The sequence below is a fragment of the Pelophylax lessonae genome (assembly GCF_965119305.1).
Source record: "Pelophylax lessonae genome assembly, chromosome: 2".
Lineage (NCBI taxonomy): Eukaryota > Metazoa > Chordata > Amphibia > Anura > Ranidae > Pelophylax > Pelophylax lessonae.
The window spans coordinates 409,989,450-410,015,698 of NC_138769.1; the positions used below are offsets into that span (position 1 = coordinate 409,989,450).

Here is a 26,249-nt window from a genome sequence, read left to right on the forward strand (position 1 = left end):
CCAAAGGCTAAACCTAGCCAACTAGGTAACATGAAGCTCAACCAAAGCAACATGAGCTCACCCAGGTACAAGACCCTTAAGAGAAGAAGATAAAAAACATTCTCTTATGAAACAGCAGCCTGCAAAACCTTGCGGCCAAAAGAGACATCCGAAGAAGCTAGCACCTTGTAAAATTTGGTAAAGGTGTGCACAGACGACCAAGTCGCTGCCTTACAAACCTGTACAACCGAGGCCTGATGGCAAAAAGCCCAAGAGGCACTTAGCGCTCTAGTAGAATGAGCCTTCACAGGGAAAGGAGGAACCTGACCCTTGAGTGAATAAGCCTATACAACCGTCTGCCTGATCCATCTTGAAATGGTTGCAGCGGACGCAGCCAGACCTTTGCGAGGACCGTCCGTAAGGACAAAGAGAGTCTGATTTCCTAAAGGACACAGTAACAGTCAGGTAAACCCTTATCGCCCGAACCACATCTAGAGAGTGCAAGGCAATTTCCTTGGGATGTTTAGGCTTAGGACATAAGGAAGGCAACACAATGTCTTCATTAAGGTGAAAATCTGACACCACCTTAGGGAGAAAAGACGGTTTTGGCCGGAGGACCACTATCTCTGTGGACCTCCAAATAAGGCAAACAACAGGAAAGCACTGCCATCTCAGAGACTCTGCGAGCAGAAGTAATAGCCACTAGGAAGGCAACCTTCTGTGACAAGGAAAGCAGAGAAATCTCCCTGATATTTTCAAAGGGGAGGCTTTTGAAGAACAGACAAAACTGGATTGAGATCCCACGGAGGTAATGGAGATCTCCTCGGAGGAGCCAGATGATGCACCCCCTGGATGAAAGTGCGAATCAAGCTATTGGTTGCCAACGGACATTGGAAGTAAAATCGCCAAAACCGACACTTGGCCCTTGATAGTACCAAAACGCAAATTGCTGCTCAACACCTTTTTTGTAAAAAGGTCGAAACCCTAGCTATAGAAAAGAAGCAAGGGTGCAGCTGCAGCGATTCACACCATGCAATGTACGATTTCCACGTACGATGATAGATCTTCCTGGGAGTCGACTTCCTGGCCTTCGAAAGGGTAGGAATCACTGAGTCAGACAGACCTCTATCCCTCAACACTTTGCTTTCAACAGCCAAGCCATTAAAGCCAGCGACCGTAAAGCAAAATCGGTCCTTGAGACAGTAGATCTTCCTGCAGAGGAAGTCTCCATGGAGGGTCTACAACCATTTGTACCAGGTCTGCGTACCAAGACCTCTGAGGCCAGTCTGGTGCCACCCGAACGACCGGAATGCATTCCATCGCCACCCGGTGAAGAAACATCAGCAGGAGTATGAGCGGAGGGAAGGCATAAAATCAGGCGATACTGGCTCCAAGGAGCCACCAGAGCATCTGTGGCGTCGGCCAGAGGATCCCGAGACGTGGCCACAAACTGCTGAATTTTCCTGTTGAGGCGAGACGCAAACAGATCCACCTCCGGAGCCCCCCACCGGGCACACAGGAGATGCAACACCTCTGGATGAAGGGACCGTGAGATACCATGTGGCATATAAAATTGCAACAAATGCCATTTTATTCTCTAGGGGCTCTGCCAAATAAAAAATTAAAAATTAGAATGTTTGGGGGTTCCAAGTAATTTTCTAGCAAAAAATACAGATTTTTACTTTAAAACAAAAAGTGTTCAGAAAAGGCCTGGTCTTTAAGTGGATATATATATATTATATACATATATACACATACATACATACATACATACATACATACACACACACACACATATACACATTAAGGGCTTGACAAATCCCAGGTACCAGGTCAACATTGCGACCAGAAGTTTTGACCTGGCACCTGGGATGCCATCAGGGCCGGTTTTAGACAAAGTGTGGCCCTGGGCAAACCTAAAAGTGGGGCCCCAAATATTTTTATATAGGCGCCATATATGGTGATATGCTGCGCGGCACCCAATTGCACCAACCGGCAAGGGAAAGGGAAGAGAGGGGCCGTGTCCTTCCACAGGTACGCTAGGAATCTGTAAGATCGGTGATATGGGCTCCTGACAGTGACGTGGCCCCTTTGTAAAATCTTTAGACACAAGGAACAAAAGTGCAATAATTTATAAACAAGTGCAATATAAATAATTCACAAACCAAGACCAGTGCATTACAAAAATCATACATAGACAAAACCAGAGCATTACAATAGTAAATTGCCAGGTCTAGGTGGGGTAGGGTTGCTACCTCACCCCTTTAATCCAGGACACATACGAATTACCAGTGGCGGCTGGTGCTCAAAATTTTGTTTTGGGGGGGGGGGGGGGGGGCGCAAACAGAAAAATGTAATAGGCATTGCTTTGTGGCAAAAAACGCTGTAAAAAATTGCGTGACTTAACAAACAATCATTAGGTTGGTTCAAGATTGACCAGCGTGTCCCCATTCACTGCACAGTGACCAGCATGTCCCCCATCAATGCACAGTGTCCACAATGCACAGTGACCAGCATGTCCCCCATCAATGCACAGTGACCAGCATGTCCCCCATCAATGCACAGTGACCAGCATGTCCCCATTCAATGCACAGTGTCCAGCATGTCCCCCATCAATGCACAGTGTCCAGCATGTCCCCCATCAATGCACAGTGTCCAGCATGTCCCCCATCAATGCACAGTGTCCAGCATGTCCCCCACCAATGCACAGTGTCCAGCATGTCCCCCACCAATGCACAGTGACCAGCATGTCCCCATTCAATGCACAGTGACCAGCATGTCCCCATTCAATGCACAGTGACCAGCATGTCCCCCACCAATGCACAGTGACCAGCATGTCCCCCACCAATGCACAGTGACCAGCATGTCCCCCATCAATGCACAGTGACCAGCATGTCCCCATTCAATGCACAGTGACCAGCATGTCCCCCACCAATGCACAGTGACCAGCATGTCCCCCACCAATGCACAGTGTCCAGCATGTCCCCATTCAATGCACAGTGTCCAGCATGTCTCCCATCAATGCACAGTGTCCAGCATGTCCCCCATCAATGCACAGTGTCCAGCATGTCCCCATTCAATGCACAGTGTCCAGCATGTCTCCCATCAATGCACAGTGTCCAGCATGTCCCCCATCAATGCACAGTGTCCAGCATGTTCCCCATCAATGCACAGTGTCCAGCATGTCCCCCATCAATGCACAGTGTCCAGCATGTCCCCCATCAATGCACAGTGTCCAGCATGTCCCCCACCAATGCACAGTGACCAGCATGTCCCCATTCAATGCACAGTGACCAGCATGTCCCCATCAATGCACAGTGTCCAGCATGTCCCCATTCAATGCACAGTGTCCAGCATGTCCCCCATCAATGCACAGTGTCCAGCATGTCCCCCACCAATGCACAGTGACCAGCATGTCCCCATTCAATGCACAGTGTCCAGCATGTCCCCCATCAATGCACAGTGTCCAGCATGTCCCCCACCAATGCACAGTGACCAGCATGTCCCCATTCAATGCACAGTGACCAGCATGTCCCCATTCAATGCACAGTGTCCAGCATGTCCCCCATCAATGCACAGTGTCCAGCATGTCCCCCACCAATGCACAGTGTCCAGCATGTCCCCCACCAATGCACAGTGTCCAGCATGTCCCCCACCAATGCACAGTGACCAGCATGTCCCCATTCAATGCACAGTGACCAGCATGTCCCCATTCAATGCACAGTGACCAGCATGTCCCCCACCAATGCACAGTGACCAGCATGTCCCCCACCAATGCACAGTGACCAGCATGTCCCCCATCAATGCACAGTGACCAGCATGTCCCCATTCAATGCACAGTGACCAGCATGTCCCCCACCAATGCACAGTGACCAGCATGTCCCCCACCAATGCACAGTGTCCAGCATGTCCCCATTCAATGCACAGTGTCCAGCATGTCTCCCATCAATGCACAGTGTCCAGCATGTTCCCCATCAATGCACAGTGTCCAGCATGTCCCCCATCAATGCACAGTGTCCAGCATGTCCCCATTCAATGCACAGTGTCCAGCATGTCTCCCATCAATGCACAGTGTCCAGCATGTCCCCCATCAATGCACAGTGTCCAGCATGTTCCCCATCAATGCACAGTGTCCAGCATGTCTCCCATCAATGCACAGTGTCCAGCATGTCCCCCATCAATGCACAGTGACCAGCATGTCCCCCACCAATGCACAGTGACCAGCATGTCCCCCACCAATGCACAGTGACCAGCATGTCCCCCATCAATGCACAGTGACCAGCATGTCCCCATTCAATGCACAGTGACCAGCATGTCCCCCACCAATGCACAGTGACCAGCATGTCCCCCACCAATGCACAGTGTCCAGCATGTCCCCATTCAATGCACAGTGTCCAGCATGTCTCCCATCAATGCACAGTGTCCAGCATGTTCCCCATCAATGCACAGTGTCCAGCATGTCCCCCATCAATGCACAGTGTCCAGCATGTCCCCATTCAATGCACAGTGTCCAGCATGTCTCCCATCAATGCACAGTGTCCAGCATGTCCCCCATCAATGCACAGTGTCCAGCATGTTCCCCATCAATGCACAGTGTCCAGCATGTCCCCCATCAATGCACAGTGTCCAGCATGTCCCCCATCAATGCACAGTGTCCAGCATGTCCCCCACCAATGCACAGTGACCAGCATGTCCCCATTCAATGCACAGTGACCAGCATGTCCCCATCAATGCACAGTGTCCAGCATGTCCCCATTCAATGCACAGTGTCCAGCATGTCCCCCATCAATGCACAGTGTCCAGCATGTCCCCCACCAATGCACAGTGACCAGCATGTCCCCATTCAATGCACAGTGTCCAGCATGTCCCCCATCAATGCAGTGTCCAGCATGTCCCCCACCAATGCACAGTGACCAGCATGTCCCCATTCAATGCACAGTGACCAGCATGTCCCCATCAATGCACAGTGTCCAGCATGTCCCCATTCAATGCACAGTGTCCAGCATGTCCCCCATCAATGCACAGTGTCCAGCATGTCCCCCATCAATGCACAGTGTCCAGCATGTCCCCCATCAATGCACAGTGTCCAGCATGTCCCCCATCAATGCACAGTGTCCAGCATGTTCCCCATCAATGCACAGTGACCAGCATGTCCCCCATCAATGCACAGTGTCCAGCATGTCCCCATTCAATGCACAGTGTCCAGCATGTCCCCCATCAATGCACAGTGTCCAGCATGTTCCCCATCAATGCACAGTGACCAGCATGTCCCCCATCAATGCACAGTGTCCAGCATGTCCCCATTCAATGCACAGTGTCCAGCATGTCTCCCATCAATGCACAGTGTCCAGCATGTCCCCCATCAATGCACAGTGTCCAGCATGTCCCCCATCAATGCACAGTGTCCAGCATGTCCCCCATCAATGCACAGTGTCCAGCATGTCCCCCATCAATGCACAGTGTCCAGCATGTCCCCATTCAATGCACAGTGACCAGCATGTCCCCCACCAATGCACAGTGACCAGCATGTCCCCATTCAATGCACAGTGACCAGCATGTCCCCATCAATGCACAGTGACCAGCATGTCCCCCATCAATGCACAGTGACCTGACCAGCATGTCCCCATCAATGCACAGTGACCAGCATGTCCCCCATCAATGCACAGTGACCTGACCAGCATGTCCCCTATCAATGCACAGTGACCTGACCAGCACGTCCCCATCAATGCACAGTGACCAGCATGTCCCCCATCAATGCACAGTGACCTGACCAGCATGTCCCCCATCAATGCACAGTGACCTGACCAGCATGTCCCCATTCAATGCACAGTGACCTGACCAGCATGTCCCCATTCAATGCACAGTGACCTAACCATTATGTCCCCATCAATGCGTGACCCTCCCCAGAGGACTTCACTTACCTCTGGTGCCACTGCCGTCACCGTGTCTGGCGTGCTGCTCGGGACTCAGTCGGACGTCTTCTCCCTCCGAGTCCTCGTCTCGACCTGCATGCGCGCCGCCCGTCACCGTCCCGACTCCCTGGTGACCGTGCTGCTCGGGAGTCGACTTCTTCCTCCTCCATGGCGCTGCGACTCGGTCGGCGCCGCCCGCTGTCTCTTCTCTGACGGCGTACGGGAAGGTGTGGTGAATTTGGTGGGGGGATCACATATTAGGGTGGGGGTGTCAGTGGTGAATTGTGTGGTTTTGGGGGGGGGGGGGCTACACTGCCACTGTATCATACCCCCCCCCCCCCCCCCCGGCACACAATTCACCACTGATCTCCTCACCAAATTCACCACTACTGTGTCATTCCCTCCGAATGACACAGCAGTGGTGAATTTGGTGAGATTACATATTGGTGGGGGTGTCAGTGGTAAATTTTGTGGTGGTGGGGGGATGACACAGCGGTGGTGAATTTTGTGGGGAAATCACATATTGGTAGGGGGTTTGTGCCACAGACAGACCCCCTACCAATATGTGATTTCCCCACCAAATTCACCACAGCTGTGTCATTCCCACCCCTACACCACCACTGACACCCCCACCAATATGTGATCATGTCCCCCAAATTCCCCACTGCTGTGTCATACCCCCCACACCACCACAAATATGTGATGTCCCCCAAGTTCACCACTGCTGTGTGTGTCGTTGTCCCCCCATCACACAATTCACCACTGACACCCCCACCAATATGTGCTCTCCCCCAAGTTCACCACTGGCACTATGGTGAATTTAGGGGAGATCACATGTTGGTGGGGGTGTCAGTGGATGTGGTAGTTAGCTGGGCTTGCTTATTATCTACTCACTGACCTCTGTCACCACTTATGAGGACACCATAGAAAGACAGCGCCGCCGGGCCCCTCCTCCCACAGATGCAGCGCTGGCCACCGGACTCCTCCTCCCACTTCCATAGCACGGCCGCCGGGTCCCTCCCCTCCTCCCACTTCAATGCCATTGGCCGCCGGGTCCCTTCCCTCCTCCCACTTCAGTAGTGACAGCCGCCGGGCCCCTCCCCTCCTCACACTTCAATATAGAACTGGCCGCCGGGCCCCGCCCCCTAATTCTATAGCGGCGGACGCAGGGCCCCTCCACTACTCCCACTTAGCGCTGGTCGCCGAGCAGCAGTTCCCGGCGATAGCCCGATGTTGTCTCACTCTGAGACAACATCGGGTGAATTAGTGCTGTACTGGGCGGCGGGTTCCCTTCCCGTCCGAAGTGCCCGACCGACCGGCGACCACTCAGTCTGCCCCTGGAGCCCGCTGGCCGCTGCTGACAGTGGCCCGGGGCCCCTGGACATTCGGGGGCCCTGGGCAGTTTCCCAGTTTGCCCCCCCCTAACGCCGGCCCTGGATGCCATCCACATGCTCCCCACACCCGCCGCCCCGCTATGTATCTGCTTGCCCATCTGCGAGCCTGGGACCATCATAGCGGGTGCTGCCGGGTAAAGGGGACGAGGGGAGGAAGGAGAGGGGACACGCATTCTGCTCTCCTCCGTGTGACATTGTTTCTGGGTCCCTGTTGACAGTTTCCCCGGCCATCAAGACCAGGAAAGAATGTAATGCAATGTGACATGCAATGCATTACATTAAGGGGAGCACAGAGGAGACATGCAGGGTCTTTCAGACCCTGCCACACACAAACGTAAATGAAAACATTGATTGCATTACACATCGCCGCGCACGCCAGAATGCGACCAGACCTCCTGAACTGATTACTTACAGGAGGCTTTTAAAGAGTTGCCTATGGAAAATATAGGGTACTGACATGTTGAAGGTTTGACATATTGGCTATCGATTTGTGCCGTTTAAAATTTACTTTTAATGTGTTTTTTTTTCTGAAATGTTTTTCCTAGACCTTAGCCGTAATAGCGTGTGACAAACCATGAGGTGCCATGTTGAACTTCCAGTGACCAGTATGAGAGTGTGAGCGATAACGCCAAATTTAACACACCTGCTCCCCACTTACACCTGAGACCTTCTAACACTAACGAGTCACATGACAATGGGCAGGGAAAATGGCTAATTGGGCCCAATCTGGACATTTTAACTTAGGGGTGTACTCACTTTTGTTGCCAGTGGTTTAGACATTAATGGCTGTGTGTTGAGCTCTTCCACCTCCATGCTTTACTGTAGGAATGGTGTTATTTGGATGGTGAGCTGTGTTGGAGTTCCACCAGACATGTTTGGTGTGGAGGCCAAATCATTCAATTTTAGTCTCATCTGACCAGAACACCTTTTTCCCTGTGGCCTCAGAATCGTCAAGGTGCATTTGAGGAATGATTTGGCATAAACACCAAACGAAATTTCTTGCGGAAATCCAATACAGCTCACCATCCAAACAACATCATGTCTACAGTAAAGCATGAAGGTGGTAATATCCGGTTATAGGGTGTTTCTCTGCAGCAGTGACTGAATCACTTGTAGGATAGAAGAAAAATGGATGGAGAAAATACCATGGAATTCTTGAGGAAAATCTGCTGCCCTCTGCCAGAAAGTTGTCAATGGGAAGAAGGTTTACCTTCCAACATGACAATGACCCAAAGAATGCAGGAAAAATTACCACACAGGGGTTGAAGGAGAAAAAGGTGAATGTCATTGCATGGCTTAGTTAAAACCCATTGAAAAGCTGTGGAATGACTTAAAGACTGCAGTTCACAAAGGATCACCATCAAACTCAACTGAACTTGAACAGTTTTGTAAAGAAGAGTGGGCAAATATTGCAAAGCCTAGATGTGCAAAGTTAGTAGACACAAATCCCAACAGACTAAAGGCTGTAATTAATGCAAAAGAAGGTAGTTCAACAAAATGCATAAACAAATTAGTGCAAGGACCATGCTGATTGGAGGAGCAGGCAGAGCGACAGAGAAAATTGCTCATAAAAAGGACTGCTTTTCCTTACACTGGGTGTGGGTGGGGAGGAGACCTGTAAGTGAAAGTGAAACTGCAGCAAGAAAATAGTAGATCTCCTCCCCTGCCAGCGAGGAATGTGCTGTGCAGCAAAGCTGCTTAGATCTCAGGACTTGATAGACAGAAACACAAATCCTTTTGGCATGTTAAACAATTCTCATAATTGTATTTCATTTCTGTATAAAGCGGTTTGTCTGGTTTCAGCTTAAAATTTGCACTTCCTACTTTCGTTTTCATCCATGTGTTATAACAGACATGGTGCGTAATGTCTGTGCACAATAATCCTACAGTTTGAGGACTAAGCACTTCTAGACACAAGCTATTGTTTTTGCTGTAGGTTGCAATGTCAATATTTCGTCATACCTCGGAATCCATCTCTATCAGATACAGAAAAACCACATCTTCTCTTTCCAGCTTAATTGCTTTGTGTAAGGGGAATTGCGTCTTTGATTTAATCATTTTGTACAACAGCTGAGCACTCATTGAGCTGAAATCATCTTTTCTTAGGTCATCCTAAACAATCAGATAAAAAAAAAAAAATTAGCAATTAAGACACATTTCCAGGATTGTCAAGATTATTACTGGGGAACGATCTGGAAAAGTACACCAATAACACAAGTACCTGTTGGTTTATCACCCTTCAAACTATGTACATTCTGAAATCCTACATAACTGCATCATCTACGCCTCATTTTCACTCTGATAGGCATTAGATACACTTAAGCCAGCAATAGATGGTTCGAATCTCGTCTGGTTCAGCAGGGACCAGCTGAGATTCGAACCATCTATGGGCAGGCTGATCGTACCAAAGTTGAACCATAGATCAACTTGGTTACAACCAGCATGTCATATATTTTGGAAGGCTCCAGTCAAGTCAATGGGAAAGGCACCAAAAATGCACCCAGCTCCTGTGGAGGAGTCGGTCTGGCCACCCCCCTATCTTCCCCCTTACATTCTTAAAGCCAATGCTCCTGGCTGTCCTACCCAGTCTTACTGGCTCCTTCACCCTCCGGTGGTGGCATTGCTCTTGCACAAGAGGAGCTGGAGCATGCCGACCACCAAGGAGGTACTGGGGGAGGTATAAAATGTAGTTATCACTGTTAGGGATGCTGGCGGACCTCTTTAACAACCAGTGAATAGCTGGTTGTTAAGGAGCCAGAACCCAATGGTGTCCTTGGGGAACCAGCTATTTACCTCAGATGTTTTGCACTAAATTTTAATGCAATGCATTTAAAACATGTTATAGCATTATATAGCATAATTTACAAGCACTGCAGTGTGAAAGAAAGCCAACTCTTCCTATGAGCCATTCCACTGCTCACATCATGGCTGAGGGCTCTTAAGAGGCGTATGAGGCAGGGTACTATAATGTTTTCTGGACGTTATGTACAGCACCCTGCTGTTCCCTCATACACACCATAATCAGCCTTCATTGCATAGAGAAGCCCATAGATTGTTTAATGATATCACTAGGTCCAAAATATAGTATGCACTGAAAATGGAAAGGTGTCATTTAAACATTTAATTGGGATGAAAAGTAATAGCAGAATAAAAATGTATTCAATGCTTGATAACAACATACAAAAACAATTCCTATTTTCAGAACTAGTCAGCTAAAATGAGGAACTCTATCGGTTGGCAAGGCCACTTATCACAGTAAAGCACCAACAAGGTGGTGGAGGGGGGCTAGCAGGACCAACTTTTACCCATTACTATAAAGAATACAAAATTTTTCTTACCCAGTGACTTGCAATGATTTCAGCACAATAGTTTAAAAGAGTGGTAGCATTGAGTTCTTCTGCTGTCTGGTAGAAACGGATACAATTCCTCACATTCACCAAGGACATCACACCCTTTTCACACCTGATATAGAATAAAATCATCTTAAAAAGAGGCACCAATTGGTTAAAATATAAGCGTAGTTAGTTTCCTTACCTAAAAGAGAACTGCAGTGTAAAAATCACCATGAAATATATCATATCATATACACTTTGCTATGCCCACTCTGCCCAATCATAAAATTATACAAAATCCAATAATCTCAAATAATGCTTCAACATAGTGATCTCTGAGCCTGAGTCCATGGGCTTCTATGGGCTAATGCAGCGTGCTTTCGACATTAGTCTGAAAAAAACCTCAGAGCAGTTCACCTGCTTCAGCTGCTTTTGTATTTCTATAGACTTGTATGGGAGGACAAGCTTTAAAGTGAACCAATGCCCATCGACCCAAGCCTTTAGTGTGTGACTGTCATTAAGCCTTACCTTTCTCGAAGGAGCTGCAAGTGAAACCGATTTGCAAGCTTCATCAACTCTGTTAAGAAGATATCGTCCTCCCTTAAGTCCAGCTCATCCGTATAGATCCAGCGGAGCATAGCCATAGTTACTTCAGGATTAGAATCTGTAGGTAGAGAGGCCAAGCTTTCCTGACAAATGTCTGTACATCATTGCAAATAATGGGTGCACATATCACAACCTTATCCACTGCTGTAAGATGTGCAGTGTCACTGATCCTTACCATAGCTGTTCAGAAATGAAAATCAATGGTAAAAAATGCTCCAAAACTTCCTATCTTTTCCTAGAATAATGGGTAGGATTTTATACTTTATATATAATGAACAATTCCATACAATGCTGGTTATGTTTGCATACATTAAACTTCATCTTTGTTTTGCCACTGTCCAAAAAGATGTCAAATATAATAGTTTTTGTTTTTTTCATGAGTTAGGGTATCATTTCAATCAAACAAACCCTATTCCAATTCATGGTTATATATATTCCACTAATTATATTATAATATATATATATATATATATATATATATATATATATATATATATATATATATATATATATATATATATATATAGTCTGGTTGAAAAAAAAAATTGATTTTTGTAAGAACTTACCATAAAATCCTTTTCTCTATCGTTCATCGACAGAAGCAGCTCTGTTTAATCATAGACCATAGAGCATAACCCTATAGTCTATGATTAAGCAGAGCTGCGTCTGTCGATGAACGATAGAGAAAAAATACACAAGTCCATCTAGTTCAATCAATAAAAAGGAAAAAACAATACATATAATCTTGTATACACAATTCCATACCCACAATTAAATTCCCAGTATTTTAGATTTAGATAGAGAAAAGAAGGCTTAGAACTTATAGCAAGCTTTAGACCAAAGCATTTACAAAGCTTTCAGCAAGAAACAGCATTGTTGGAAGCCTTTACTATTCAGCTCCAGTTTGAGAATGCTAGCCACTTGCCGACCGCCGCAAGTACATATACTGCGGCGGTCAGCCCGTGCAGGCAAAGTGACGTATGGGTATGTCACTCGCCTGTGAGCCAATAGGGGGCAAATGCGCGCCGCCAGAGGCGCGCTCCCGCCCCCGCTCGTTCACTGTGATCCCCGCGCATGTGACCGGCGGACCCGATGTCCGCCGGTCACTCGCGATCGTCCGGTACAGAGAGAGAAAGGCAGGCGGCTAATGTAAACAAAGCCGCCTGTTATTCTCCCTTGTGTAAGAACAGAGATCATACGGTCCTGCTATGTAGGATCGTATATCTCTGTAGTTACACAAACAGCCACACCCCATAACAGTTAGAAACATGCCCCTAGGGACACACTTAACCCCTCCTTCTCCAATAAAGTTAACCCATTCCCTGCCAGTGTCATTTTTACAGTAACAGTGCATATGTATAGCACTGATTACTGTAGTAATGTGACTGATACCCCCAAAAGTGTCAAAAAAGTCAGTCAAGGGTCCAATCTGTCCGCCGCAATGTCGCAGTCCCGCAAAAAAAATAAAAAAAAAACGCAGATCGCTGCCATTACTCGTTAAAAAAATAAATAAATAAAAAACAATAAAAATGACAAAAATCTTTCCCTTAGTTAGTAAATGCAAACCAATCAAAATACTCTTATTGTGATTTTATTTTTACCAAACATACGTAGCATAAAACAAATTGACCTAAAATGTTAAAAAATTTTGATTTTTACTTTTTTTTGGGGAATTTCATATAAAAAAAAAGTGAAAAATATTGTTATTGTTGCAAAATTGACGCTCTTTTTTTGTTTATAGCGCATGATCAAAAAAAAAAAAAATCACACAGGTGATCAAATACCACCAAAAGAAAGCTCTGTTTGTGGGAAAAAAAGGACGTCAATTTCGTTTAGGTACAGAGTCACACGACCGCGCAATTGTACGTTAAAGTCACGCAGTGCCGAATCGCAAAATAGAGCCTGGTCAGGAAGGGGGTAAAATCTTTCAGGGCTTAAGTGGCCAGAGACAGATTGTAATGGAAGCACTGACTGCCACTTTCAATAAGCTGATAGTAGGCTTCAGCAAAACTATCTGAAACATAATGAAAGCGTGTAGAAGCCAACTGGATGCTTGTTTACAACTAAAGAAAAAAAACTTTTATTTTAAAGGTTTTGGACAGAGTGGAGAAGGATTACAATATCGGTCAGGTTTTCATTGCCGTTTGTGTCCCCCCTTAGACTCACCCTCTATTATTGCCCTGTTCAATATGAAAGAAATTCCCGAATTTTGAGTCGTCACAGGAACAGTGAAAGACATTTTCCAATGAAGACAGTTTCAGTGACAACCAAGAATGCCTTTACTTTGGAAGGATTTCCTCCCACTTCCTGTTTTGGCTATGGGACAGGAAGTGAAGGGAGATCTCCCCAATGAGACACAGATGACAGAAAAAGCTTACAGGGGTTATAGCCCCTCACTTCTTGTTTTGTCTTGTACCTACTAACAGGACAGGAGTAGCCAGTGAAGTGGGACACAGACCCCAATTAAACCGGTTAGAGCTCTGAATCCCTCCTCATAATACTAGAAAAGCAATTCCTATTGCTGTCAGGGTACCCTTTAGAGAGATTTTCTCTCAAACTCTGTTCTCTCTGAAACACATTTAAAATGATCACCCAAATTGCTAGGACAGCAATTAAAACAAATGTCTAGGTTTAAACTTGGAGAGTTTAGCAGACCAGCAATAATTACATGATCACAATAATCACAGGGAAAGTTCCCATTGCATCATACATATTAAAAAAGAGTGACCAAACATTGCTTTACTAGCAAGTTTCTTCACAGGTGACTGATGACAGAGGAAGGAAGGAAGGAAGATGAGACCATAAACGATACTTTATTGCATAAAAGTTTTTCGCAAGTTGCACTGGGGTGATATTGTTTGACCGCTTTACACATAAATAATGTTTAGGTTGGGGGGTCAATATTTAACTGTACAGCAACAACTTGCACTAGAAATGACTAGAGTCATCACATTTCTTATTTTACAGCGCCAACAGTTTGTGCAGCGCTATCACATCATATAGGAGATAGCAGAAAAGATGACAAATTTAAAATAGAATAATACAATATGATCACGTGAATCAAACACTTGACATAATAAGGAAAACATTTGCAGTGTAGCTTTGTAGTCTTTTTTCTATTGCTGTCACACAGAGAACTCATTGAGCTCTGTGTCAAAAGTTAACTTCTTTAAAACATCGCATTTATATGCCAAAGATTTTGGGTCAGCAGCAGGGCTAGAAAGCATTGTAAACTCTATAAACCACAAAGCCTTGCCTCCTGCTGTTTCTTCATGTCCGTTCTCCCACAAATACTGTAAGGATTACGCAACCATGTACTGATCATGTTGGCTTGCACATCCAATCTAATAGATAGATATATGGTTAATAGTTAAATAAATTAATATCATAAAGGATAAGCTCGCCTTTGCAAAAAAATAAAAATAAATGCACATCTTTTTGCAGGTAACAAATGTGCATTTATTATTTTTGTTGCTTTAAGCCTGCAAAGCATTGCACCTGTGATCACCAGATTGCGGGTGCCATGCAGGACTCCTGCAGACTGTCAGTGCAAGCTGTTTGCTCGTACCTTGTATGGGCAGGCAAATATACACTGACAGGAAGAAATCAATGAGCTACCACAGCACTCAACAGTGCCCTGGTATTTCATTGAGACCTACAAGCAGACAGCCAAGCCAGAAAGGCTTTCGGTACTGGTAGCTTTCAGAACACTGTGATTGAATGACCCTGCCAGGCCCAGCTTAGCCATGTTTTTTTTAAAACTGTGACAGCGGGCGAAGGAAGAAGATCCCCTGCTCACTGTCAAAACAGGGAATCGAGGGGGGTGGAGGCTGGTGCATCTGTAACCTGTTACACCCTGAATATGTAAGATGTTACAAAAAGGTGACTAAATTCAGCATTTTTAGACGTACAGGTGTTTTTTGTTTTTTTACTGATGTAAATGCAGCCCATTGTTTTCAATATGTCAGGCGTGTAAACATATGATGCACATAGATCAGTAAAAAAAAAAAAAAACAGAATATGTGCCCAGTTAATATTTTTATGTGTTTACCCACAGGTGTTCCATGTAGTCCTGTACAGGCAGCTTGTTCAAATCAATGGCAGGTAGCTGCACCGCAAAACAAAACCAGAGAAAATTCCCAGCCAGTCTAAAACCATCCAAATAACAGTATGCTGCACCTACCTGCACAACTCTCTGTGTGCATGCCCTGACTGTACATCTGTGTGAGTCCATGGCACAGATCAGGACACAGACCTATTGCATCTGAACGGATTTTATGCAAGGATCAAATACACACTCTGGGATGTGCATGGAGATCTGTGCAACTATCCAAATGCCCATTTTACTTACCTGAAGCCATGGTCACATGACGATCCTACTCCTTTCTCCCGTTTACTTCCTGGGGTCAATCTTTGGGCGCCAACATCATTGCCTGGTTGATAAGGACACTTCCTATTGGTTGAGGGGACGCCTCCAGCGGTCAAGTCCTCTCTCATAGGCTCCAGAGGCAGGGGAACTCACAGGGGTGGTGAGGGGACCATTGCCCAAAAAGATAATCAGGGAAAAAGGTCTGGTATCCAGGGCAGGAAATTAGCTTGGGTCATAAATGAAACTGACTTTCAGCTGTTACATTGCAGGATAGCTTAGGATGGGTGTTTGGAATCAATTAAACCTACTGTTTTACATTAGTAGTAATTTTACAAATGTGAAAAGCTGACTGCAGTTTCCATTAATTAAGATGTTCAGCTAGAAAACAATAATGTAAAGTAACATAGGTCCACCTACTTAATTGATATGTATGTAATACCTTTAGCTGATAGGCACCAACAGAGTGCTGTAGGAATGAGATCATCATCTAGAGGTTTTCGTTTTTAGTGGAATTCCTCTGTTTTTTTGTGTTGTAACAAGGAACATGCAAAGGAATGGAAACACTGCTAGATCTTAAAGGCCACATCTGGGTAACACCACACAAGGAATTTCAGCCCTCCACAAGAGGCCATGCAGAAGAACTTATTGTATTCTTACCTGACAAATCCAGCTCCTTAGTTGTGGCCAAACTGGCCAGACTCCAATCCTCACTCCTAGCAGCCAGCACAAATTTGTGAGCGTAGATGTACTGTTCTCTGACTTTTATCTTTAGGTCACTGTGCAGAAAAAAAAGCTAACAAATCAGAGCATTATACTTCACTATCTGAAGTCACATCACCATTTTTAATTTCTGCCACAGCTTCTGAATTTGTTTTACTGCCAGATTTGCAAATGCATGGATAACGTGATCAAAAAGTAAGAGTTTCCCTAATGACAGCACACTTCTGATTGTGATTGACTGAATTTGATTTTCTACTTCTCAATACTCTGATTAAATTGCATGAAAACCTTAGGGTCCTTTAAGACAAGTGTGCCAATAAATTCACCTGTCCGTTTTTAAGGCAGATCTGAATGTTAGTGTATGGGCAGGTGGATCTAAACAAACGTGCGTCTATTTACATCTGACTACCTGAGTCAGTCTAGGTATGAAAAAAAAAAAAAAAAATGGAACAGGTGTCCTTTTCCGTTTTTGCGGACTTAAACATCGCAGATCAGCAGTAACAAATTTATGTCTATTGACATCTGCCTGCCCATACACCGAACACAGGTCCGTTACACATTGCAAAGCAAAAAGTAAAAACTTGGAACGGAGGACAAAGATTTCACTAAAGTGAAATCTGTTCTGCAAAGATTTTGCAGGTTATCTGCTCATAGGCTAATTGGAACAGACTTCTTTTGTCTGAACAGATTTAAATCATGTGTTGTCATTAGCGCCATAAAAAATTGTGACATCCACCATTTTATTCTCTAGGGCCTCTGCTTAAAAATATATATCATGTTTAGGTGTTCTGAGTAATTTTCTATCAAAAAAAAAAAAAAAAAGAGGATTTTTACATGTAGTAGAGAAATGCCAGAACTAGCCTGGGTGTGAAGTAATTACAATGTAATGTTTTGATTGCTGCAATATTTTTGCACACAGGGGCGTCTAGTGCTGTGCATTGCTCCCTGTGTTTTTGCACACGTGCAGTATTCAGCCCCGCTCCCTGCAACCTGTCAAAGTCTACAGTAGGCTGCAGCTTGATGTTTTACTGAGTGGTACTTGCATTTAGGGTCCTAAGCGTTCAGATACAAATGTCCGGAATGCAGAAGACTTGCCTTCTGGTAATTCATCACAAAGGGCCCTAAACTGTAAAGCGTTCAGCCTCATCCTGCCATAGATTTTGACAGGCTGTAGGCAGTGAGCCTGGATGCTGTACTGAGTGGTACCTACATTTAGGACCCTATGAGTTCAGGGGTGAATGCTCAGAGCACAGAAGACTTAAATTGTGGGCATTCATTCCTGAATGCATAGGGCCCTAAAAGTGATCGCTTGGTACAGTGTTTAACCCTGTCCAGCTGCAGCCTGCCAAAGACTCTGAAAGGCTGCAAGCAGCAGGGCCCCCCCAGTGCACTAAATCGCTGGGAGACATGTACAGCAGCTAGACGCCCCTGTGTGCAAGGGAACACTTTATTAAAAAAAAAAAAAAACTCACAAGAAAAAAAATGCAAATACAAGGGCATTATTTTCCATACAACAACAATTCGACACATACAGCCCCTGGTCTTTTACATGGAGCGAAGTAAAAGCAGATTATGGTATGTCTGTACAAGTGCAGTACATGGAAGGACAAGTCTGATGAAATTCATGACAGATGCTTACTGAAAGGCAGGAAATCTGACCCCTTCAAAATCACCAGCGGTCAAGAATGCCTTTCCTGTGTCATCATGGAAAAGCGGGTTTCTGGTCATGCTTTTTGATAAAATCATGTTTCTCAGGAAGAACAGAACAGGAACATGTCAGAGATACTAGTGATTATACTGGTAAGCTGCAAAACAGATTTGTCTTCTATGTGTTCGGTTCTATAGCATGAAAATGCCATAGGGATTAAAGCTACAGGTAAACACATCTCACCAACAAAGAGTGTGCAAGTAAAATGTATAGTGTAAAAAAACAGAATACATCCCACTTGTCTACCTGGGCAATTGTGTAATTTTTTGCACAAGTTAAAAATCTGCATTTTTTGCTAGAAACTGCTTTTAGAAAAGATATTATTGTTTTGGGGGGGGGGGGGGGGGGGGGTTAAAAGTAAAGAATAAAATGGTGGTAGTTGCACTTTTTAATGAAACACAAATATCACACAGCTATTCATCAAGCACATATTTTAAAGAAAAACACAAATGAATTTTAGGGAAGACAAATACAATAATATACCTACATTTTTGTTAGAATACAAAAGCTGGGAGTTGCATCAAGTAAAAAGATTCCAAACTTGTCGAGCCTTAAAATTACACATGCTGGTGAAATCGCAAAAACTATGGTACCCAAAACTGTCCATAGGCAACGCTTTAAAAGCCTTTACAGATTTTCAATTTAGAGTTAACTTTGAATTCGAATTATTGTTCGGACGTTCAGTGATACCCCACGAGTGGCACAATTTATGTTTGCAAACATATGCTTTCCCTGGTTTGTGTAGGGCATGGTTTCCCAACCAGGGTTCCATTGAACCCTAGGGTTCCGCTAGGGGTTCCTTGAGAGAGGAACAGTTTCCGATAGGTTCCCACTTACACCACTGATCTCTCCTGCTATCTGTAAGGGGGTATTTCTTCCCAATAGCCACAAGTGTAAGAAGGATTCATCACACTAATCTATCATGAGTTGTAGATATAGTAATCTTTAGCAGGGGTTCCCTGAGACTGAAACGTTTTTTTCAAGGGTTCCTCTGTGTTGAAAAGGTTGAGAAAAACTGGTGTAGTGGGTGCTTTAAAAATGTTAATTTTATTTTTTATAACATTTTTTTCTTCAATTAAATTAATTGCCATCACAAGGGGGCTAACAAGCCCCTTATGTGATAGCACTGGGAAGGTGACAGGTTCTCTTTATGGAGACACTGGGGTCTATAGGAGCCTCAATGTCTCCTCTACAGTTAATCAAGCATAGATTGTACTTGATTAGCTGCTTCCGGGTCCTTTGTGTATCTTCCCTGATCACCTCCTGCTCTCACTTTGTGAGTCATTTACCAAGTAAGCTTACTTTCAAATCAGCTTACTTTAACTGCCCAATTTCTAAACATACATTTGTAGATAGGGAATTGAGGACTCATGTACAGGGGGATAATTAAAATACTCATATATTTACACTGGATCTTGCTGCCAGAAGCTGGCATGAAATGGCCCGTAAACTACTTGCATTTATGTGCATTTGTCCGTACAGCGCTTAGCATATAATGCTTCATCCACTCCTCCAGCTCCAATAGAACACAGGTAGACATTTACAAGTGTAAAGATGTAATACTGATCTCGAACTCAGAATTTTGGCATTTTTAGCTGAAAGCCACTATTGATTAAAGATGAAGTTCACCTTTTAACAAAATATAGGAAATGCACATTCTTTTGCAATAAAAAAATGTGCATTTATTATTTTTTCCTGAATTTCGTGATCAGTGGTGCAATATCAGGCTTCTGCAGACAAGCCAGGTTTGTGAATGAACTAGTTCATTCAGGACTACATGCTGTCAGCCACGGTAGCTGAGGGTAAGTACTGTAAATAAATTATATGTGCTAAATCCTGCCCGGCAGTGAAAGCGGGTGCAGGGAGAAGATACCCTGCTAGTTGTCACACTAAAGGGGGGGATCGGGGGGAGAGGCGGCAGGAGCTGGACATGTTATATATTGCACCCTGAATATGGGTGGAACATGTACCATATTCCAAAAGGTGAACACGGCCTTTAAGAAGGTAAATGCTGCTATACGCATGGACACATAATAGAGCTGTCATCAGATCCATAAAAAAAAAATGTACTCCCTTGCTGAAATCTGTATGGAAATTGCCTGTGCTTGACATTCTGTGTAAGAAACTACTGTCCATAAAAAAATATTGGGTGGCTCCTTTATTACAGTGTTTAGTCTTCATCTCAGACCCCCTCAAGGAAGTTTAGATTTTGCTGTGCGACATTCCCAGGCAAATTGAAAGCGGACTATAATATACACACACACACATATATATACACCGTACGTACTGTAAGGGGTTGGCTCGGTAGCGGGTGTGGGTGACCCCCTGGGTGGGTTCGCTACACAGAGAGACAGCCGAGGAGTGGTTAAAAACAACGGTCTATGGTTTATTCTTCCAATTTGCTGGAACAAGTGCAAGCATCCAAACAGCATAAATCAAACAAACATAAAATAAACCCTGGCCACTTGGGGCGTCTACCTTCACAACACAGGAACCTACCTATGGTGTCTGTCCCAACCTACTGCTGGGCAGACACTGCTGGTCATACAGCAGTAAACCAATAGTCTATTTGTTTTTCTTTTCACACAGAAAAAGTCCACACCACCTCACCTTCGGTAGTCTCTCAGCTCACTGCTCTCCTTAACGCACAAAGCCTTAGGGCTCTTTCACACGGCCGCTCCGCTGCTTTAGTCCGCTGCGGGACTTTTTTTTTTTTTTCACGGAGCGGATGACATTTGTGTGTGCCCGCATATCATCCCATCCGTTTGCGGATGATATGCGGACATAATGTAAGTATATGGCATTGCGGATGTCAGCGGATGACACCGCTGACATCCGATTTTCCTTCCTTTCCGTTTTTTACACGGATGAAAAAATAGGGTTCTGTTCCGTTCCAAAAAACGGAGCAGAACTGAAAGGAGGAAAATCGGATGTCAGCGGATGGTATTCCGCTGACATCCGCAGTGCCATTCACTTACATTATATCCGCAAATCATCCGCAAAAAAATAGGATGATTTGCGGACAAGCGGAGCGGCCGTGTGAAAGAGCCCTTAGGATGCAGCAATCAGTAGTCATCCTCAGAATAACTTATAGAGGCCTCAATTGCCTCATTCTGAATAGCTGAAGCTTTCCAACGTCCTTAAACCTTTCTGGCTACCTCCGCAGCCGACACCTGAAAGTAATTGGTGAATTGTCTAAACAAGGCAGAAATGTATCTCCCGTCTGTGACAACACCCACAGATTTACCTGACTTCCTATCACAGTACATATACACACAAAAAACATTTCTTAAAGGCTCATTTACACTAGTGGCTGTCATTACCACTCCACTGAAAAGAGCTCCATTGTGGATCACTATTACCTTTCAGAGGCATTTGAAAGGCAGCTCGGAGGTGATATGCCGCCTCCAGGATATTTGTTTTAACCTTGAAAGGCTGCAACATTGCATATGGTTGTAGGGCAGTGTTTTCGCAGCCTCATTTTCTTGAATGGGTTGCATTTGGAAGCAGTACTGTCCACCTAATGTGACCTGTGTACCACCCCTGTCAAGCCGCCATGATAGGTTATGGAGGGCATTTAGCGGCTGTAAAAATGCAAATTAAATTCCTATTTTTACTGCCCCCTTGCCAGAAGTGTAAACGAGGCCCAAGTGTTGTTTACACTTGTGCGACTTGTCATGTGACTTTGGACACAGTCACATGGCAAGTCGCAGCCTACTGATTTTATTGCAACCATTCAAATATATGCGATTTAAAGTCGCAGCGACTTTGAAAAGGTCCCTGCACTACTTTTATGAGAATTGAGTGCCAGAGAGTAAACAGTAGCACCAAAGTCACACTAGATATCATGCAACTTTGGAGTCGTACTAGTGTGACTAAGCATATGTATATTTTCCCGTTTGTTTTTACAGTTTTACTTCAGTTGCACCAAAAAAAAAAAAAAAATATGTTCCTTCATACATACTTCAAAAAAACGTATGAACTTTCTACTGTAGCAACAAAAAAAAAAAAAAAACTTTTAAATATTTAGGAAAAAAAAAAAAAACAGGTTCTTAAAGAGCTTTATAAAGATACAGTACCTTGAAAAAGTATTCATACCCCTTGAAATTTTTCACATTTTGTCATGCTGTTACAAACAAAAGACGTAAATGTTTTTTTTTGGGGGGATTTTATGTGATAGGCCAACACAAAGTGGCACATAATTGTGAAGTGAAAGGAAAATAATAAAGGATTTTCAGAATTCTTTACAAATAAATATCTGAAAAGTGTGGTATGCATTTGTATTTACTCCTAACTAAAATCTAGTTGAACCAATTCCCTTCAGAAGTCACCTAATTAGTAAATAGAGTCCACCAGTGTGTAATTTACTCTCACTATAAATACAACTGTTCTGTGAAGCCCTCAGAGGATTGTTAGAGAACCTTTGTGAACAAACAGCATCATGAAGGCCAAGGAACACACCAAACAGGTCAGGGATAAACTGTGGAAAGTTTAGAGCAAGGTTAGGTTATAAAAAATATCCCAAATTTTGAACATTTCAAGGAGAATCTGTCCACAGTACAACTATTAGTCGTGCACTCAACAAATCTGGCCTTTATGGAAGAGTGGCAAGAAGAAAGCCATTGGTGAAAGAATGCCAACATAAGTCCCTTTTGCAGTTTGCGAGAAGCCATGTGGGGAACACAGCAAACATCTGGAAGAAGGTGCTCTGGTCAGATGAGACCAAATTGGCCTAAAAGCAAAACGCTATGTGTGGCGGAAAACTAACATTACACATCACCCTGAACACACCATCCCCACTGTGAAATATTGTTGTGGGGATGCTTTTCTTCAGCAGGGACAGGGAAGCTGGTCAGAGTTGATGGGAAGATGGAAGAAGCCAAATACATTGCAATCTTAGAAGAAAGAGCTAAAATGGCCCAGTCAAAGTCCAGACCTAAATCCAATTGCGAATCTGTGGCAAGACTTGAAAATTGCTATTCACAGACGCTCTCCATCCAATCTGACAGAGCTTGAGCTATTTTGCAAAGAATGGGCAAAAATGTCCCTCTCTAGATGTGTAAAGCTGGTAAAGACATACCCAAAAAGACTTGCAGCTGTAATTGCAGTGAAAGGTGGTTCTACAAAGTATTGACTCAGGGGGGCTGAATACAAATGCACACCACACTTTTCACATATTTGTAAAAAAAAAAAAAAAATATTTATCATATTCCTTCCACATTAGGGCTCTTTCACACGGGCGTTCCGTTTTTCATCCCATCCGTTTGCGGATGAAAAACAGACATAATGCATGTCTATGTAAATACGGATGTCTGCGGATGACACCACTGACATCCGTTTTTGCTTCAGTTCCGTTTTTTGAAAGGAAGAAAAAATAGGGTTCTCCTCCGTTCAAAAAAACTGAACTGAACTGAACTGACAAAAAACGGATGTCAGAGGATGATCATCCGATGACATCTGTATTTACATAGAGATACATTATGTCCGTTTTTCATCCGCAAACGGATGGGATGAACGGATGGGATGAAAAACGGACATACGGAACGCCCGTGTGAAAGAGCCCTTACAATTATGTGCCACTTGGTGTTGGTCTATCACATAAAATCCCAATAAAATACATTTACGTTTTTTGGTTGTAACGTGACAAAATGTGGAAAATTTCAAGGGGTGTGAATACTTTTTCAAGGCACTGTATATTAAAGTTTCTGTACCCTCAATGAACTTGATCTACATCTGGCAATGCATTCTATGTGTAAGTGAATGTTGTATACTGTTGTTATCAGACACTGCAGGCTGTAGTAGGCCGGGTCTGGTAATTATTAATCATTTACACACAGTCAGCTATATGTGCAAAACTATATCCAATTAATGCATGGAAGTACTCAATAAAACACCATGAATGGCTAGTATAAGTACCTGAATGTTATTTTATATTACCCTCTTGTATTTCCATGTACTGCAGCCTGGGGTCAGGGAGGTGATCATGCTACAGAGAAAAGTGAGTCACCAAACTGACTATGCAAAGCTGTGTAAATCTCAGATTAAGCTGAACAAACTACAAAACTTTCAGCAGCCAAAACACAACCCCTACTGGTATTTTATTTTGTGGTTTGCCTGTTCGGTAAATATCCATTTTGCTTGCCTGCATTAATGTCTGATAAGGTGATGAATGGAAATGAGAGCACACTGGTTCTTGCACAAGACGTGGGTGCAGCTATAAGGAGATTCATATTTATTGTGACATAGCAGATTACACAGGAATGTTTTCTGAGTCACATTGTACTGCAGACTAGTGAAAAAGTGCACCACAGTGTAGAAATATTTCCACATATTTGAACAAACATTAAATCTTCATTCTAAAGCTGGATACACACTATACAACTTTTGTTGTTTGATTTCCTTCAGATTTACCTTTTCTATGTAGTGCACGTGCCTGCCTGATTGCATACAAATTGAAAGTGTTTAGGTTTGACCTCATATTTAATTTTGGTACATCTAAAAGGAGAAAATGTAAAGACAATTGTATAGTGTGTATCCAGCATAACAGATCCTACAGTAGGGCTGGGCGATAAATCGATTTAATCGATTTTTTAGTTTGAAACGTTTTTTTTTTTTTTTAAACTCGAGTTTTTTGTACAATATTTTTTTCTCCCTTGTGCAGCCACTGAACTCCCCACCGCCGCGCCTGGATGTGACGTCAGCTGCGGGGCGGGCGGTAAAGGCGCACCGCCCGCTTCCTCTCTCGGCAGCTGACGTCACATCCAGGCCGGGGAGACTGTACCTATCACAGCGCGCCGCAGCCCCGGCCTGTACAGACGCACCGCCCGCCCCGCAGCTGACGTCACATTCAGGCGCGGCGGTGGGGAGTTCGGTGGCTGCACAAGGCAGAAAACAGTATTGTACAAAAAACTCGAGTTTGCAGGGAAATGCCGTTACATTTATTATGGGAAACATTCAGAAGGCAACAGATTCATAAGGGATGACCAGTTGTGACCAACTTTCTGAGCAATGTCCACCAGAAAAGTCATACTTTTTCTTTTCTTATTTACTCACACAAGTGCCAATTGAAATTATGAATTAAATGGTGAAGTAGTATTGGCCGTGATGTTTAGCTTGCCCTTGACAAAAATAAAATACTTTTTACTAGAAAAAAAAAAAAAAAAAAAACGAGTTTAAAAAAAAAAAAACGTTTCAAACTAAACTAAACTAAACGTTACTGGGGAGTTCGGTTCCTGTGCGGCAGACTAGGAGCTGGCTGGAGCCCAGGCCCAGGGTGTGTGTAGTTACGCGGGGCCCGGGGCTGGCTGCACAAGGCAGAAAAAAACTATTGTAGAAAAAACTAAAATTTTTGAAAAAAAAAATAAATAGTTTCAAAGTCAAACTAAAAAAGGTGGCCGGTTACTGTGGACTCGTTCTCTGGACTGTACCTATCACAGCGCAGCCCCTGTACAGACGCAACGCCCGCAGCTGACGTCACAACATCCAGGCGCGGCGGTGGTCCGTCAGAGTCAGACACACATATACAGCGCTTCTCCTTCCTCAGTCCTCCCTCAACACAGTGAGCTCTCCTCCATCCCCGCTCAGCGCGACGCCCCCGCGTCTTCTTTTACTGTCTAAGGTCTAGTAGTCTATTGTTTTGGGATTCTACGCATTTTAACTCTTGAGGAGTTAAAATAGCAATAAAGTTGCACTTTTGACACTATATCTGATGTCTGAAGTCATTTTTTAAGTGCATTGGAAAAAAAATTGAAAATCGAATCGAAACTCGAATTTTTCTTTAAAAATCGAAGATTTTTTTTTTTTAGGCAAAATCGCCCAGCCCTATCCTACAGATATAAAAACACTGGAGACTGAATTGGCTAGATTGGGCAGTTCTGGACAAATTAGCAGCCATTTGAAATCCCTAAAGTGGAAAAATTGGTTTCAGATTATTAGGTGACCTTTTTAATTCCCGTACTGGACACTACTACCGGTACTTATATAGCGCAGTCAATACATGCAGAACTTTACATATTGTACATTCATATCAGTCCCTCCAGGAGATTACAATATAAGGTCCCTAAAGGCCCTTATACAAGATAAGAAAATTAAAAATAAAATTTCGTCCGACGAACGATCTGCCGATTTTCGGATCGTTAGTATAGTGCTTTCGATGGCCGATTACGAACTTTTGGACGACAAAAACTGGATGTGCAGGCTATAAAATTTTTATCAGACGTAAACTCAACG

At 44.1% G+C, this 26,249-nt stretch overlaps 1 protein-coding gene across 1 annotated transcript in view; it reads right to left on the minus strand.

Moving 5' to 3' along the window:
- ANKFY1 (ankyrin repeat and FYVE domain containing 1) overlaps positions 1-26,249 on the minus strand; it is a 116,965-nt gene that overhangs the window by 69,881 nt on the left and 20,835 nt on the right. Inside the window, exons 3-6 of the mRNA XM_082245963.1 lie at positions 16,250-16,368; positions 11,146-11,281; positions 10,624-10,747; positions 9,248-9,397 (exon numbers count right to left, since the gene is read on the minus strand). Of these exons, the coding sequence (XP_082102089.1) occupies positions 9,248-9,397; positions 10,624-10,747; positions 11,146-11,281; positions 16,250-16,368 (529 nt within the window). The remainder of the gene's footprint in view (positions 1-9,247; positions 9,398-10,623; positions 10,748-11,145; positions 11,282-16,249; positions 16,369-26,249) is intronic.